The following is a 16,966-nucleotide window of genomic DNA, read 5'->3' on the forward strand; positions in this document are numbered from 1 at the left end:
GCAGGCATGACGTATACAATATACAAATGGGTTATGGCTCAGTAAATCAAAGAAGGGAATGCATAATCTACAAATCCAGATTGTGTAGCACTGGCCCAAGGCTATTTGATCTGGCTTTATCAGTTGCAAACATTTGGTTGTCAATATATGATGGTTTTTCTAGGTAAATGGTATGAAAGCTTTGCTGTTACGTTTTTCACCTGGGGATGAAGCTTATACTTCTGCTCAGGGTCAGATTTTTTTGAAATAAAATTGCATTTGTAACCATTGGACTCTGCTACCTCTCTCTTTTTGGGGATATCGTGAATATATTTACCCACACAAACAGAACATTAGCTTGTGTTTAGAATAAGACTGATATCTCTCTCCCCTCCCCCTCAGTGTTTCTTTAGTAAGTTGAAGAGTGTGGACTTCAACTCCCAGAATCCCCAGCCAGCGTACTAACCATGGAATTTTGGGAGCTCAAGTCCACACATCTTAAAAGTTGCCAAGTTTGAGAAACACTGTTTTAGATCTTAGTTCTGGTTGTGGGAATGCAAGATTGCTTTGCTTGTGAGTTCTCTGGATCCCTCCAGGTCTGCAGCTATTGATTAACCATAAACAACCTAGATTTCATGGCAAAGGGGAGCTTATGGTGCTGAATGAAGAATTCTGTTCCTTTTGTATACATGGTAGGTGACATTTGGGGCCTTTTTTATAGATTTTGTGGTTCCTGCAGAAAAGAAAAAAAAAAGATGGAGTGAAATCATTCTGGTGATATCTATAAGGGATCTCTGACCTGCATCCAAGTGACATAAAAATACTATTTATTGATCAGCAAATAAATGCTTTTAAAAACTAGATTGCTTGGGCAAAAGAGACTTCTTCATTCAGTCCTGAAAAAATAGGTGTATGCTAGTTGTATCTCTGGTGGGGGGAGGGGCAGGGGCAGGGGAGTCAGTTTCAAAATCTAGATGCAGACACACACACATGAACATATTTTTTTTTCAAATTCAAGAATCTATTTTCCCACTGAAGGACTGCTTCCTAAGATCTTATAGAAGCTGCTTTGTCCTTTAAAAACAATGAATTGAGCTTGAAAGTGATTTGTTTATTTATATTTTAAAGAAATGTGATATAAAAATGTTAAGAATCATCTTGAATCAAACTGAACATCTTCCTAGTTCAGCTTTGTACCAGGATAAATACTGTGACAAACTGATACCATGAAACCTGCTGTCTTTGATTCCAGAAATATATGTCAAAATAAATAGCAATTATGGGAAACCTTGTTATTCATGAATTTATTTCATCTCTTTTTAAGTCGTCCAAGTTGGGTTGTCACTAAAACTTGTGGGAGTAAATTTCCTAATTTAACTGCCATTTCAGAAGCTTATTTTCAGTCCTAACATTTAAATTTTTTAAATTTTGTATTTTATGTTTTTAACTTTTTATTGTTGTGAGCCGCCCTGAGTCCTTAGGGAGAAAGGCGGCATATAAATTTAATTTAAAAAAAAAACCTCACCTCACCTCATTGTGAGTGCACAAAATGTATATGGCATTATAATGTTTTAACTTTTAAATACTTTTAAATAAATACTATTATCATTTTTTGCTTAATTTGTCATGCTTGCTCATTTGTCCTCATTTAAAAATAACAACCAATACCTTGAATTTCACTCAGAAACCTGCTCGCAGCCAGTGCAGTTCATAAAGCAATAATGGCAAATGGGCATAACAAGAAGTGCCATTTACTGTTTGCGCCATTGCATTCTGAACCAGCCATGGCTTCCAGATGGTTTTCTAGGGCAGTGCATTTCAATAGTCCAGTTGTGAGGCGACCAGGACATGAGTGACCATCTAAAGGGCCTCCTGGTTGAAGAAAGGGTGAACCTGCACAAAGGCCCTCCTTCCTTAAGTTGGTGACTGAATGAAAATGGTCCAGGATGGTTGAGTCCAGCAATGAGGACAGGGTGCATTATTGCCTACTTCAAGATCAGTAGAACTATCCCCTCTCTGCGGGGCCAGTACCACTGCATGGACTGAACTGTACTGTCTGTCACTTCCTAAGTAGCCTTTATAAAAGCCAGGAGGATCAAAGATCTAACAAACAGGTGGCTAGATTAATAGTCCCTTTTCCCAGGTAATCAAGCTCGACTGTGCCTGCACTACTTTGACTAGACTAGTCCAGATATCTCTAAGATTTTCATACATTCTTGTTCTTCAGAGCTATTCTGATTCCAAAAATGAGACATCTGAATGGCTACCACATACTGTGTTTCCAGACTCAGACAACAGGAGCTGTGAAGACACACAAACGTGGCAGGCTAGCATTACTCCCTGAGAGTTGGGAGTTGGGCAAAAAAGCTCACAACTATATCATCCCCATTTCTGGGCCCAAGAGAAAATAGTTGTGTGCTTTTTTGCCCAATTTCCAGCTGACAGGCAGATTGGGACAGGACAGTCTCACAGCTGAAATACTGTATTATGCATGATTCTAGTTACAATCCCTTAAAAAAAAGTGCTGAAAATGTACAAGAAAGGGCAACCGCCATCACCTGTGGAACTAAGGAAACATGTCTTCTTTGTCCCCGCCTCTACCCTCTGGAAAAGCATCCCCCTAAAATGAGGCACCCACTCTTCTGAGGTTCTAGAAGCAGTACTTTTTTTGTAAAAGAAAAAGGTGCCGGAACTCACACATGTCATACAACCCGCCTTGCCTACCCTACAAGGTTCCATCCCAAAAAGGTGCCGGAACTCCGTTCTGAGCGTTCTATGAGAAAAAAAGCCCTGTCTAGAAGACCTTAAAACTTGGCTCTAATCCCAACCTTGAGAGTAGTATACCTGAAGAACGCAGATTGTATTTTCATTGGATCTTTTTTTTTAATTGAAATGGTTGTTTTTGGCCTTGCTGCCTTGTCTTGTTTTATGTCTTTTTAATTGTCTTTTAATTCTTGAATATTGTAAGCCAATTTCTGCGGTGGGCAGCTATAATAACTGATTAGTTGATTATATAATTGTTAATAATTTATTATAATAAAATATAATAACATACCAAGAAGCCTTGGATGACACTTGGAAAATCTGTGCATTCATGAAATTTCCATCTGTCAAAAAGCCACATTTGCTTGGATTTGCATATACACTTAGCTGATACAATATTATGACAGCTAAAGAAGTGACAGCTGTGATTTCACATTGCTGTGTATATATTATTATTAATAATAATATATACCATGATAATAACAACATCTGTCTATCCCAGGTTCTTGGGAAGAACTTGATAGGTGGACAAAAATATTAAATCTAGTATAAACATCTGGTTGACTCTGTGACCAACCATCATAATAATATGGTTGTATTGTTAAACTCACAGAGTTGTTTGGCCTTTGGCTGTTTGGACTGAAACTGTGTTTTGCCAATTCAGTTTTCCTCTAACTTGTCTGCTGCCTCAACTTTTTTCAGAATCATGCTTGCCAATGCTGCCATAATGAGGATCCTCATCAAAGGGGGGAAAGTGGTGAACGATGACTGCACCCTTGAAGCTGATGTTTATATTGAGAATGGCATCATACAGCAGGTGGGCCGTGAACTCATGATTCCTGGCGGAGCCAAAGTCATAGATGCCACTGGCAAGCTGGTGATCCCGGGTGGTATTGATACCAGCACCCACTTCCACCAAACCTTCATGAATGCAACCTGTGTGGATGATTTTTATCATGGCACCAAGGTACCTTTCTCTTTTGTGCATGTTGCTGTAGTGGGCAGGTGGGGAAGTGAGCCCTCGAAGGATTGCCTCATCTAGGGCTGTGGTGAGATCCTCAATAGTTAAAGTTGCAGTACATGAGAAAAATGATGGTGGGAAGACTAGAGTTCGCAAACTCTCATTTCTGAGGAGAATGATTTATTCAGGAGTAGACAATGAATCCAGCAATGCATCACTGACTTCTGCTGATTTTTCCCTCTCCATCCATTTAATATTTTCTCTCATTAATTATTTTAATTTTTTTAAAAAAAATGGAAGCCCACATATTTGTGTATGTCTCTGGGTCTTCCATGGGCCCTACCTTATAGACATTTTTAGAAAACACAAATGATAGATTGGTTGCAGCCCAGCACTTTTGTTTTTTGAAATAATGCTCCAAGAAACAAAGGTAAGCCTGGTAATGTTGAAACTTGCAAACCTATGTGTTTATTTATACTTATTTATATGCTACTCAAAGAAAAAAAATATTCTGAGTTGCTTGTACTCATTATAGTAATAGAATTAAAATACACAGTAATTCAATCAAAAGTTATATTGAACATTCAATGGCACAGCAATAAAATCGCAATCTACCATCCAGTCATGCTTGCCATAATATTAAAAAATTACCTTGTGCTACTTCTTCAAGAGCAACTTAATTATTCACCTACATCCAAAGGACTTCCAGAAAAGCAGAATATGACTTGGAACTTACCAATGTTTTCATAATAAGGATAAAGATATAAGGATCATTATGTCCCAAAGTTCTGTTAGGGGGAACACACCTTGAACTAAGAATTCACCAGTGTCTCCTGTTTAGTTAACCAGTTTTTCATTTGAAAATTTGTACACTTATGATTATGCCAGTTCTACAAGCACTTCTGAATGTAGCAAATAAGGTTTGGGGAACATCTTCATCAATGCCTCCAGTGACAAAACTTTGGAAAACTATATGATTGCTATTTCATTTTTCAGCAACTGCTACTAAAGTTCAATGTCATGGAGGCAATTCATATACTATTTTTATTTAATCACCACATACTTAATCTCATATTACATCTGTTGTGAGAATGATACATGAGATGCTATGGAACGAAGAATTATTGTTTTTTTTTTAAGATTACAAATCTTTAAACCTGGCTGATATAATATCAGCTCTTCTTTTGAGATATCAAAACTGAATTTTAATTTATTCATCTTCACAGTAAACCAATAGTCAATGTCTTTTTAAAACCATACTCAGGTTCAAAATAACAAATTAGTGCTGCTAAGGATTAGCTGGTTATAGCTACAACCTCATGACTTCAGCTATCATTAATAGGCAATAGAGGCTGCCCAGAATTAGTTGGCAATTGAAAAAGATTTTTTTTTGAAAAAATGGTTGTTCTGGCCAGATCTTTTGCAGAAGGCTAACTGTCATATAAAATTCATTTTGTTTTATAGAGAATAATTTCAGTACCGTAATGGATGATACTCTCAAGAAGATTGAAAAATAAAAAAATAATGCCTGCAGAATGGAATGGGGGTAACTTAATGAAGGACTGAATATTAAACATCAAATTATGATGAATAAGTTGACCTTAAGGACATATATTTCTGTATTACAATTGGGTAGTTCTATATTATTATAATAGAAAACACTTGATGTGCAAAAGAAGTCCCCACTTCCATTTCCTCCTCATTACTCTTCAACATGTCAAGAATATTCAGAAAATATTCTGATGATATTCAGAAAAATATTATCCTCTCATAACTCACAGAGGTTCAAATGTACTCAAATATTCATAATTTTGTTGCTGCTTCTTATGACTGTGCCAGTGCTTCTAATTTTGAGATTATAGCTGCTCTACCCCAGACAATATTACAGTAATATTCTCAGTAAATTTAAAAGATGGGACTTATTCCCTTACATTCCTGAATCTAATTAACTTGGTGTATTATGAATACCATTTCCTAATGGCAATACATTTTACCAGCTTCAACAATAGCTTAATGAGTTTCTTCAGGCAGACTTGTAAAGGATGTTTAATCTGGCTGTGACCCATTCCTAGTTCCTACTATTGTTAATCTATGGTTAACTCTTTTGTCTTACAAGAAAGCATGTAGTATCTTTAGTACTACAGCAGAGTAAGGTTGTGGATGAGACAGTCAGCACTTGCTGCATTCCTATATTTCCAGAGAAACCTACTCAGTATATTCCTAATGATCTAACTCCTTGCATCCTAATCATTCTGTGACAGTTGAGATAAAATAAGGGCCTCTACTTACCAGGGAGGGGATATTTATTTCTACAGTATGAAAGTTGTTTACCTCACAATTTCTATTTCAGATAATGTAATTATGTATAGTTTGAGAGGGGAGGGACTTCACTGTTTCTTAAGAAATTTTATTGTATCTGCCTTCCAGTTTTTTTATTTATTTTATTTTAATCCCATTTATATCCTGCCCTTCTCCGAAGACTCAGGGCGGCTTACAATCTAAGCACAAATCAATGTGCTTAGCAATAGCCTTCATTCTATGTATATGCCTGCTTATTAGGGCTTTCGCCCCCCCCCAAGCGGCATTATTACAAAGTCAGCTTATTGCCCCCAACATTCTGGGTCCTCATTTTACCTACCTGGGAAGGATGGAAGGCTGAGTCAACCTTGAGCCTGGTGGGATGCAAACCTGCACTAATTGCAGGCAGCTGGTGTTACTTAAGGAGGCATTAGCCCACTGCTCCACCAAGTTAAGCTTTTTGCTCTTTCATAGAGCTTGTCTGTTAGCTTACCACCTCTCTAATTTCAAAATCACTCAAATTGCTGGATATGACTGGCCAGTGACTGCTCATTTTGAAGATGGACATTTTGATAAGAATTATCTTGACACAGTGAACAAAACAACTGTGTGCCTTGTCATCTTCCTGTAAGGACACTTACAAGTCTTTGAATGAGTGGGGACAGCATTGCAGTGGAGATCAATAGCCAGGCAATAAATTCTGGCTAGCGAAATATCTGGGAAAAGGAGAGATTGTGGTACCACTCATGTGTATTCCAGAGAGCAGCTCCTTGTGAGTAAACCATAGAAACGAAGGTTTTTCTGGTTGACTCATGAGTCAAGTGGCTGGGAGTTGAGGGATTTCAGTCAAATGCACAGTTATATTGTAGCCTATATGGACACAAAATTTATTAAGCCTTATTTCTTAATCACTTTCGGAAATTGCTTAACTGTTTGTCACCTCTTAAGAACTTATGGAGCAACAAGTTTTAAAGTGGTGAGCCTGTTTTAATCCTTAGCAAAAGAAGTTTTAAATGCAGGTTTAAGGATGCAATAAAGGCCTATCAGCTTCTGCCCATTGTAGTTCCCTTCTCACCTCTATAATGATAATCTCAAGCGACTTCACTACCAGCTTAAAAAAACATTCTATTTTCTTAATGATTGTAAATTATTTCTATTTTTACTTATCAAAATTGTTTTTTTCTGCAGGTACTGTTGAATTATCACATTTTATATTGTTTTGATTTGAATAGAAGTTGGCAAATAGAATCTTTCAAACATCTTTTTAGACAGATGAAACATCTTGTTCTTGAACTTGCTTGCAAAGCAGAGGCTGTTAAAATCTGAAAGTCACCCCTTTATCCTTCAATTCTATTTACTATTTAGAATAATTCTTGTTTCCTTATATAGCAAGAAAGACACACGGGAATGACAAATGGAGAACTAAAAAGAGGCTGGGAATAATCCAGGGAAAAGTCAGGAAAGAACCAAAGAGTGGTAGGAAAAAGGAGCATAACTTTTATCATTAGATGGTGTATGAATTGAAAGTTTAGTCTGTAAGAGAGAACTCAGAAGAACTGGAGTAAGTTTCGGCATCATTTACTACATTTACTTTTTATATTTTACTTTTTATATTTTGGCTTCATTGCTTTGCTTTTTTATTAAATTTGTTTTTATTGGAGCAGAAAATTATGTGTACAGAGGTACGGATTTCTGTTGTTAGGGCCTCAGTTATGAGATATGATCACAGTTTGGGGCAAATAACTTCTCTTTGGACCCCTTTTCTGTGTGGTGGATATATAGCAACAACCTGTGCCTATCACGGCAGCCATTTTTTGCCAAAACTCAAAAAACATCCACCCCATCAAAATACTGTAATGCAAATAGGGTTTAAAAGAATTTCTTATTATATAAAAGAAAAATAAACAAATTGCTGGCACAATTCATGGGAGCTAAAAATCCCTGATATAGATATTCCTGAAATATATATATATATTTGTTTTCTGAGGTTTTCGCGGGTGTTTGTATGTAGATCTTTGGTCATTCGGGTTTTTTCCCACGTAGAATTGAAGGTGTAAGAGCAACATTTCGACGAAATCTCATCCGTCATCCTCAGGCACACTTCTCCCAGAAGAACGAAGCTGAAGCCACCAGCCTGAGGATGACGGATGAGATTTCGTCGAAACGTTGCTCTTACACCTTCAATTCTATGTGGGAAAAAACCCGAATGACCAAAGATCTACATATATATACATATATACATATATACATATATACATATATACATATACATATACATATACATATACATTATATATATATATATATATATATATATATATATATATATATATATATATATATATAGAGAGAGAGAGAGAGAGAGAGAGAGAGAGAGAGAGAGAGAGAGAGAGAGACTCAGGGCGGCTTACAATCAATGTGCTTAGCAATAGCCTTCATTCTATGTATATGCCTGCTTATTAGGGCTTTTGCCCCCCCACAAGCGGCATTTTTACAAAGTCAGCTTATTGCCCCCAACAATCTGGGTCCTCATTTTACCTACCTTGGAAGTATGGAAGGCTGAGTCAACCTTGAGCCTGGTGGGACTCGAACCTGCACTAATTGCAGGCAGCTGGTGTTACTTAAGGAGGCATACACATTTACATAAGCAATAGCTGAGCAGTTTATTATTTTATTGATTACATTTATATTCCATCTAATCTAAGGACTGTTGGTGGTTTAAGTGAAATAAGAAATTATTAAAACATCTACAATGCATTCAAAATAGCATTTATAACAACAATAAAGAAAAAAATGAAAATAGTGTGTGTGTGTGTGTGTGTTGTGTGTATGTGAGGGAGTATTTTTCCTGTTTCACTACTTTGCTATATTTCTTTACTCCGCTTGAAGGGAGGCATGCTTAGTACAGACATTAAACATGGGAGAACTACGGAAACTTTCTGCTGCTTGAGCTGAAAAATCACTATTTTCTGTTAATTATGCTCTTTCTGGTTTGTATCACACATGTTATTTAGGTTTGCATGTGTGAATAGAGAATATACAATAATTCATCTCTGCCACAAACCTTCCAGATTTTTACAGTTCAACATTAGCCTACTTTTGGGGTAGTGCCTTGATAATCCTGCTGACCATCACTTTTCTTCTGCTGGGCACCTTACCTGGTGTACTTCCCTGATCCCGAGAGAGCCAGGGCTCCCAGAACCCTTGTTCCTTTGGTGATTATTAAAAATATAAAAATTGAAATAATTTCTACAGTGTAACCTCCTGATCACTTCATATATAGTTATGTGACTAGAAGATTCAGTTGTTCCTTTGAAAGTAGAACAATTTCATAAAGAAAAAAAATTATTTTAAAAGATCAAATGTAAAATTCCTTATTAAATTTGTGATTTAAAAAAGTATTTGCAGTGTTACAGGTGTACCACATGATGGCAGAGGTCTGCTACAAATGGTAACAGGAGAGATGCTTCCTTTAATAATACCGATTACAAAAATATTCCAAATAAAATTAATATGCAAAGGCAGAAGTATGGATGAACAGAAGCTAAGTTTAAGTATATAACTTCCGGTTGTAGTCCAGAAAAATAGAAACACTTAGCAACCCTTGTGTGGGGATTCAAAGAATCCTAGCACATTCTCTCGCTGGACATTCACTTAGGTCTACAAAAGTAGAAAACCCTTAAAATGTGTCTCTTCTGTGGTTTACCAACAAATGCCTTTTCCTTGAAAAATCTACTTTGATCAGAGTTGGAGAAGACTGCTCTTAGTTTAATTAGGTTTTTTTAGCTCCAGCATGCACCTTCATCCTGCAATGGCCTTTGATATCTCCCTTTGTTTTTAAACCACTCAGAATTTTGTCATAGATTATACAATATAGGAGATGATAGTTATTTTTGTTTATTCTGCATAATTCAAATTATATAACCCCCATGTTTATATTCACAACTTCTAAACTATGTTAGTATAGAGCTTTGACCTATTTCTAGAAAAAACTTTATATGACCTGCATATATACTCCCAGCCACGGGAGGAGTTGAGATTATCTCTCTGCCTACTGACAGACAAAGTACCTCTCCCTTATGAAGATAATGATTCTGTATCAGAAGGTAAATTGAATGTCTAATTCTGTTTGGGATGCTGATTGACATCCACAATACTGGCTTAAGTCTAAATTTCTGGTTGGTCCTGCAACTATGGGAGCTGGGGATGAGCTTGTGTACTGTTAATCTTTATTAAGCTATAGAGCCTACTTATTCTTTTCGAGCCCAGTTTAGTTAATCATTCATTATACTAACCCAGAAATGGACTGATTCAGAATTGCTAAGTGTGTTGCTTACCAAATTCACATCTCTGATTAGCTCACGGGTCGGCAACCCGCAGCTCCGGAGCCGCATGCGGCTCTTTGAGCCGTCTGCTGCGGCTCCCAGCCGCCTGGTGCGTGCGCACCTCTTTGAACGGGCAGTGGTGCGCGCGCACCTCTCCAAATGGAGAGTGGCACCGCCCGTTTGGAGAGGTGCGCGCGCACCTCCCCAAACCTTTGGAGAGGTGCGCGCATACCTCCGCGCGAACGGGCAGAGATGCCGCTCTTTGAGGAAGCTGTTGCGGCCCGTCTGCAAAGCTGCCAAAAGCGGCAGCTTCGGAGACGGGCCGCTACAGCTTCCTCATAGAGCGGCACCTCTGCCCGTTCGCGCGGAGGTACGCGCGCACCTCTCCAAAGGTTTGGGGAGGTGCGCGCGCACCTCCGGTCGTTCGGAGAGGTGCGCGTGCACCTCTCAGAATGGGCAGGGGCGCTGCTCTTTGAGGAAGCTGCCGCGGCCCGTCTGCAAAGCTGCTGAAAGCGGCAGATTTGCAGACGGGCCGTCGCCGTCGGGCAACCGGGAACCGGTTCCATCTCACTTTTTTAAAAAATGGCAACCGTGTGAGTCCGCGCATGCGCAAAAAACCGTTTTGCGCATGCGCAAACCTTTTTTGCGCATGCGTGTTCATGGACACATGCACGCGGCTCCCACTTTTTTTAATTTGTGATGGAACCGGTTCCCAGTGGCTCTTTTCCTTTTTTAGGTTGCCAACCCCTGGGTTAGCTATTATTAGATAATCTTTCCTAGGTTATCAAAAGTCATTCATTCTCATCTGAATCCACTCCAGTATTGAAGTCCTAGAAAGAAGAATTGGAGTACAGATAATATAATAAGTAAGCAAACAGCCAGCCACTAAGCAGCCAGCCAAAAAGAATAGATGAACAGCTGTCTGGGACAGAAATGATGCTTGGCCTTACAAAAGAAGACCAGAGGAAAGGCGCCTAAGTTCATTGTTAAGTGGTTGAGCATTCTGCATCCTTGGTGCCATGCTGGAAAAAGATGGGGTACACCAATAGGGAATCTTAGTTCAAGATCTTTAGAAAATAGCTATGCTGAAACATTTCCATTTCTGTATTTGAGTCTCAGTTATGGACTATGGACTCAGTTATGGACTGTAATTAAACCTTAAATCTCTATCCTTCAATAATTATTGACTTACGTGTTTGAGGAACAAACTAATGAAAGAACAGGTTCTTCAAATACACACAATCTTTCACATTATTTGTTCCAACACCATCATTTTCCATATCAAATGATTGACAGAATTTCTTGCCTGTGAATGTTTTGCTCCAAAATACAGTTTAGTCCTTAAGTTGTCAAATGGACCAGGAAAGGAAGTTTTAATAACTGTAGCTACATACAGTGAAACTTGGATGAGGGAGAGTGTATGATCTGTTGTGAAGCTCCTGCTCCCTTTCTTCTCAAGAGGGAATTATTCATATTCATCCATCTCTTGCATTTAAGTCTTATAGGAGACCAACCTGCTTCTGTGGTGACAACAAGTAGGGTTACTGTGTGTGGTACACAAAAGCCAACTTAAGGAATGGTAATGTTTAAGAACAGCAGTAACACAGCAGCTTACATTAAATATGTGATTATACTTCCATAAGGCACAAGCACTATTCTTTATTTGATCATAGCCGATTAACAATGCATTATCCTTAACGCATTTTGCATTGGCACTTCACATGCAAATCTGATTAGATATCTAATTAATTTAACTATCTGCATCTCACCCATGGTTGTTGTTGTTAGCTGCGAAGTCGTGTCCAACCCATCACGACCCCATGGACAACGTTTCTCCAGGCCTTCCTGTCCTCTACCATCTTCTGGAGTCAATTTAAGCTCACACCTACTGCTTCAGTGACTCCATCCAGCCACCCATGATTAGACTCATGTAAAAGGCATATACACCTTACTCAATAAAAAAGAGCTGCTGGCAGTTGCCATTCTGTGGGAGAGTCATGTAATATAATGTATTCTTCCAGTAGAATGCCATTCTGAGAAGGAGAGGAGGCAGTTGGGCCCCCACTTCCTTGGTAAAAGAAGGCAAACTAAATGGTTTGAAATTTGTGCACTTATTAAGAGCTGCCACTCATTTTGTGATTTCTTTGGTACTGGTATCAGCAACACTCCAAGAATGGAAAGCAGTCATTCTCTTTCCTCATCCCCAATAGAAGGAAATCTTCACCAATATTAATAGTCTTAAGATGAAGGAATGGTAGAGTTACTAGTTTAAAAGACATTCAGCCACTCTGGGATGGAAGAATAAGGTAGGAAGGACTAGACATAATAACTACTTTTGGCAGTTGTCAGTATCCCTAATTAAAATAGCGTGTGTGGGGGTGGTTTGAATGAGGTGGCAGCAAATGTCTTCTTTTACTTGGGGACAGGCGAATAAGGAAAATTAGGTAATTTACTGCAGAACCTGGAGAAGTAAAAAAAAAGTCTTTTATATGTTTTCACTGGTTGTATAGTGGCAATAGAAGTAATTTTAGCTTTCATAACCTTGAAGCACAGCCTGGCCAAAAGCCCTGTTTCAATTGCTTTATAAAAATACAGTTTCTGAGAGATAGTTTTATTATTAATAAACCAATTCATATAGCTCCCCATCTCACAAACAAGCAACTCTTGGCAGAAATGTCTATCCCCTTTCTAAAATGGCTTGAAGCTCCTATTTGCTTGGGGTTGCTATCACTTCTTGAGGTTGGTAGGAGCTGTCCATGCTCATGGTGCTGAAGAAAATTTGAGTCTATCTGTGCTCACTAGACAACAGCAAGCTGTAACATGAGCTTAGATAGATGCTGTCACTATAAATACTGGAATGAAACCAGGGCATGGTGTTCATTGCCCAAGCTTTTTACATCCTTAGTATGGATTCTGAATTCTGATTAACTGTAGATTAGACTTCAAATCAAGTTTGTATATATATTTCTAGAGGCTGAAAGATTGTGCATATGTGACTTCCATTATCAAAATTATCCAGTCAGAATGGTCATTACTGAGAACTCTAGGAATTGAAATCCACATACTTGGAGGGCGGAAAAAGCCACTCAATAGTCTTCCTAGACATTTTGCTATGCGCAGAACTTTACAGATGGGTTTCCCTGAATTTTACCTTCCACAAGAAAGATTTATTTTAGATCTTTCACAAACTTTTTTTCTTAAATGACAAAGGGAATTCTGTAAAACATACTTAATCTCATATCAAATTTACTCTGTCATTTAGTTTCAAAGGACTCTCAAAAATGGTTTATGTATTATTAATGTAACTCAGTCTATGTCTATAAGGTTACTATTATAAGCTTTTTAGTTAGTCTTAATAAAATATATGAGACTTTCTGTCTCATATTACATATATACTCAACTACATATATACTCAACTATCCGGCTACTCCTCATGAAACATGTAAATTAATATCTGGTTGCTTCATGTTTCAAGAAGCAACTTAATATGAATCTGCAGTTGCTCTTCCTTGGACACATGCCCAAGCATCCCAACAGATTCAAAGTTGGGAGTTATTGATTCTGTTCCTATGAGCATCTGAAGAAGTTCAATTCCTTTAATTAGCTTGGAGAGTGGTCTCCAGATGGGAGGTAGTAGTTGAGAGGCAGCAAATAATTGGATTTGAACAAGAGTGTACAGTGTTTTCCTGAAAATAAGAACTACCCCCAAAATAAGACCTAGCTTGGTTCTTACATGTGTGCCCAATATAAGCCCTACCCCCAAAATAAGCCCTACGTAAGACCCTGCCCACTCCATTGCACCTGGTTGCATGAGGTGGGGCGAGGCACACAGGTAAAAATCAAGCTGGGGGGGATGGGGGGATGGAACTTCCCCACGCGCCCCACACCCACTTACCTTAGGACTGTTGCAGCCAAGCCTCCCATGCCCCAACACCTGCCTCCCTGGCTTACTTCTGCAGCTGTTTGCATGCCTTGCCCCCAGCCTCTGTTTGGCCATCACAGGCCTTTCCAGAAAGCCTCTGACAGCTAAATGGAAGCCTGGGGGGAGCATGCATGTCAATCCAGAGCTTGTTTCTCAGCTGCAGAGGCCTTTCCGAAGGCCTCTGATGGCAAAACAGAGGCCGGGGGCAACACATATGAGCCGTGGCACGCATCCACAGAAGTGGGCCAGTGAGGCGAGGCAGATGTCAGTGAGTGGGAGGCCTGGCTATGGCGGTCCTAACGTAAGCAGGTAAGACATCCCCCGAAAACAAGACCTGGTCTTATTTTCAGGGAAATACAGTAGTGACTACACAGAATGAGTCTTCTGATAAAAAAAGATTGACCAATGGAGGAGGATGACTGGAAGGGAATAAAGGAAGAAGAGCTGCTTTGCCTGAAATGTCCCCTATGTTCTTGTTTTTGTGAGGTAAAATGTTATTTACTGCAAATAAAAGAAGTTCCTGGCTTTTATTTATAAAGAGCACTGACTAGCTCTCCTTTTTAAAATTAGGAATCTATATCTCTTTTCTCAGTCAACTGCATGTGAATGCTAATTTACTGATCCCTCTACTATTTGAGAATTACTTGCACAACAAAAATATCAAATAAATGCTTCATTATATTAGTTGCTGCTTTCCATATACAAACTCCATTTACAAACTCAAAAAAATATATATAGTTGAGCATGACTACAGATAGATGAACTACAATTCCAGTCATAATCTGGGGCTGCTACACTACAGCCCATAATCAGGCCTGCACACTATTAAGCTTTATTACCCCATTTTCTCCTTTCCCAGTATTTGCTGAAATCTCTCCTTCACCTCACCTCTGGCCTAATAAGTGAGGGAAATGCATTTCACACATCATATTCAATAGGCTTCAGCCTTGTATTCAAAATAATTATCAAAAATGAATTTGTCGGCAACTCTCCCAATATTTATACTGATTTCTGCTTCAATTTCTAATAGTTTCTCCATGTGCTTGGAAAAATGGAAGGAAGTTATCAGTCCCATTTTTTTTACTGAATGGAAATGGAGAATAATGGAGTTTCCTGGAAGTCTTCCAGAAGAAATATACAATAAATGTTGCTAGTAGATTAGATTCTTGAGGTTAAACAGTAATAAACTGTCCTGTCTAATACTTTGCTTGCCAATAGAAATTCGAAGTGATGAACATTCTCCTGACAAAAACTGAGATTGTCCTAAAAAGGCTCCTTGCCTGCAGATTTTAGGCAAATAGCTGTCAACACCCTGTCCGCATATATCAGTCCACTTGTGATGTAAATTGAAGGCAGGGATCCCTAGAAGCCACAATAAAGAGGTCCTTGTGTCTATGCCTTAATTATCACCTGGTCTTGAACTTGTACTCTTCTGGTTTGGGATAACGTAGAAGCCTGTCTGTAACAGCTTTTGCGCACATATCCATATTGTATTTGCCGATGCCTGTCCTGAAACGTCATCACACAATATCATTGGGTTTGGAGCTTGTCACCATTCCGCTCCAGTGTGTCTCAGGTTGCAATGCCTATTTAATAGGTTTCAATTAAAGCAGAGTCAAAATCTAAAAGCAGAATGAGGTGCATGTATCCTTTTTTCCTGAGCAAAGCAACAATGCAAATGATGAGGTTAGATTGGCAAGAAACCAGAAGTGGTTGTACGACAGAAATCTTTCTGCTCAAGACAGTCCTCAAGAAACACCATGTGCAATTGCCTGCAGTGTCAGTTCAGATTGATGGTGGTTTAGTCCAGAATGCCACCTATTAGAAGCACTTCTGAATTTCAGGCAGGGTGAGATTCATAAAAATCCAGGCAATAAAACATGGATTATCCAGTATTCAGTGCAGATTCTTTTGTTTGAGCAAGTTATTGTAAATCTATGTAACATATATTATACCAACATTCTGATTATTTGAGATAGGTTATTGGCATGTTTAATTTGTAATGGTGGATCCAATAAATTATGTGTGCCTTGTCCAGGAAAAGAGAACTGGTAGCCCCTGTCAGAATATCCATTTTTTCCAGGGATGATACTCACAAGTTCCCTACTTCTGAACTGAACTTAACATCCTGTTTCTACTAGAAACTAGCCAGATGTTTCTAGCTGTCAGGCTGTATTCTCTGGAGCCTGCTTTAGCTCAGCTCTTCATCTAAACACATGAAAGTCTCAGATAAGATATATTTACTGCGGACAAAAACAAAGGCATTCAAAACAGCTGATTGCCACACTGCAATGATACAAAGGATTACTATAACTGCTGTGGTTTAAATTAACAGATTCCAGATTCTTGGCATGGTGTTTAGTGGCCTTGAAGCTGGGCGATTTTATTTTTACCAAACAGCTCTACTGGCTCCTGCCTAGCTCTGCTATCAGGAAGTTCCCAAGGAAAGCATATGGGCACTGGCTTTCTCCTATGATTCCCTGCCAATAGTTGCTTTGTTGAACATGGAGCTCTTGTTCAGCTAATATCCTGGCTATTGCAAGGAGGGGGTTGGAGAAGTCACTGCCTGTATCCATGAGATTATTAATTAACCCTTTGCTTGAGGAGGGGGAGCTGTCAGCAGCCCTGAAAGAAGCTGTGGTATGCCCCCTTTTGAAGAGGCCATCTCTAGATCCTATGTTCCTAGAAGACTGCTGGCCAGCCTTAAACCTTCCTTTT

The 16,966-nt window shown here is 38.8% G+C and overlaps 1 protein-coding gene and 1 long non-coding RNA gene across 2 annotated transcripts in view; one reads left to right on the plus strand and one right to left on the minus strand.

The window, feature by feature from the left end:
- Positions 1-3,448: 3,448 nt before the first annotated feature.
- DPYSL5 (dihydropyrimidinase like 5) overlaps positions 3,449-16,966 on the plus strand; it is a gene marked incomplete at its 5' end in the record, with an annotated part of 39,075 nt that continues 25,557 nt past the window's right edge. Inside the window, one exon of the mRNA XM_083350825.1 lies at positions 3,449-3,709. Coding sequence (XP_083206951.1) covers positions 3,449-3,709 — 261 coding nt within the window. The remainder of the gene's footprint in view (positions 3,710-16,966) is intronic.
- LOC310633152 lies at positions 11,079-15,808 on the minus strand. Its single transcript, XR_014490996.1, has 4 exons — positions 15,659-15,808; positions 12,096-12,787; positions 11,519-11,846; positions 11,079-11,156 (listed from the first exon to the last, which is right to left on the minus strand). It is a non-coding gene; the product is annotated as an uncharacterized lncRNA (long non-coding RNA).

Source organism: Vipera ursinii, assembly GCF_947247035.1.
Source record: "Vipera ursinii genome assembly, chromosome: 1".
NCBI classification, from domain to species: domain Eukaryota; kingdom Metazoa; phylum Chordata; class Lepidosauria; order Squamata; family Viperidae; genus Vipera; species Vipera ursinii.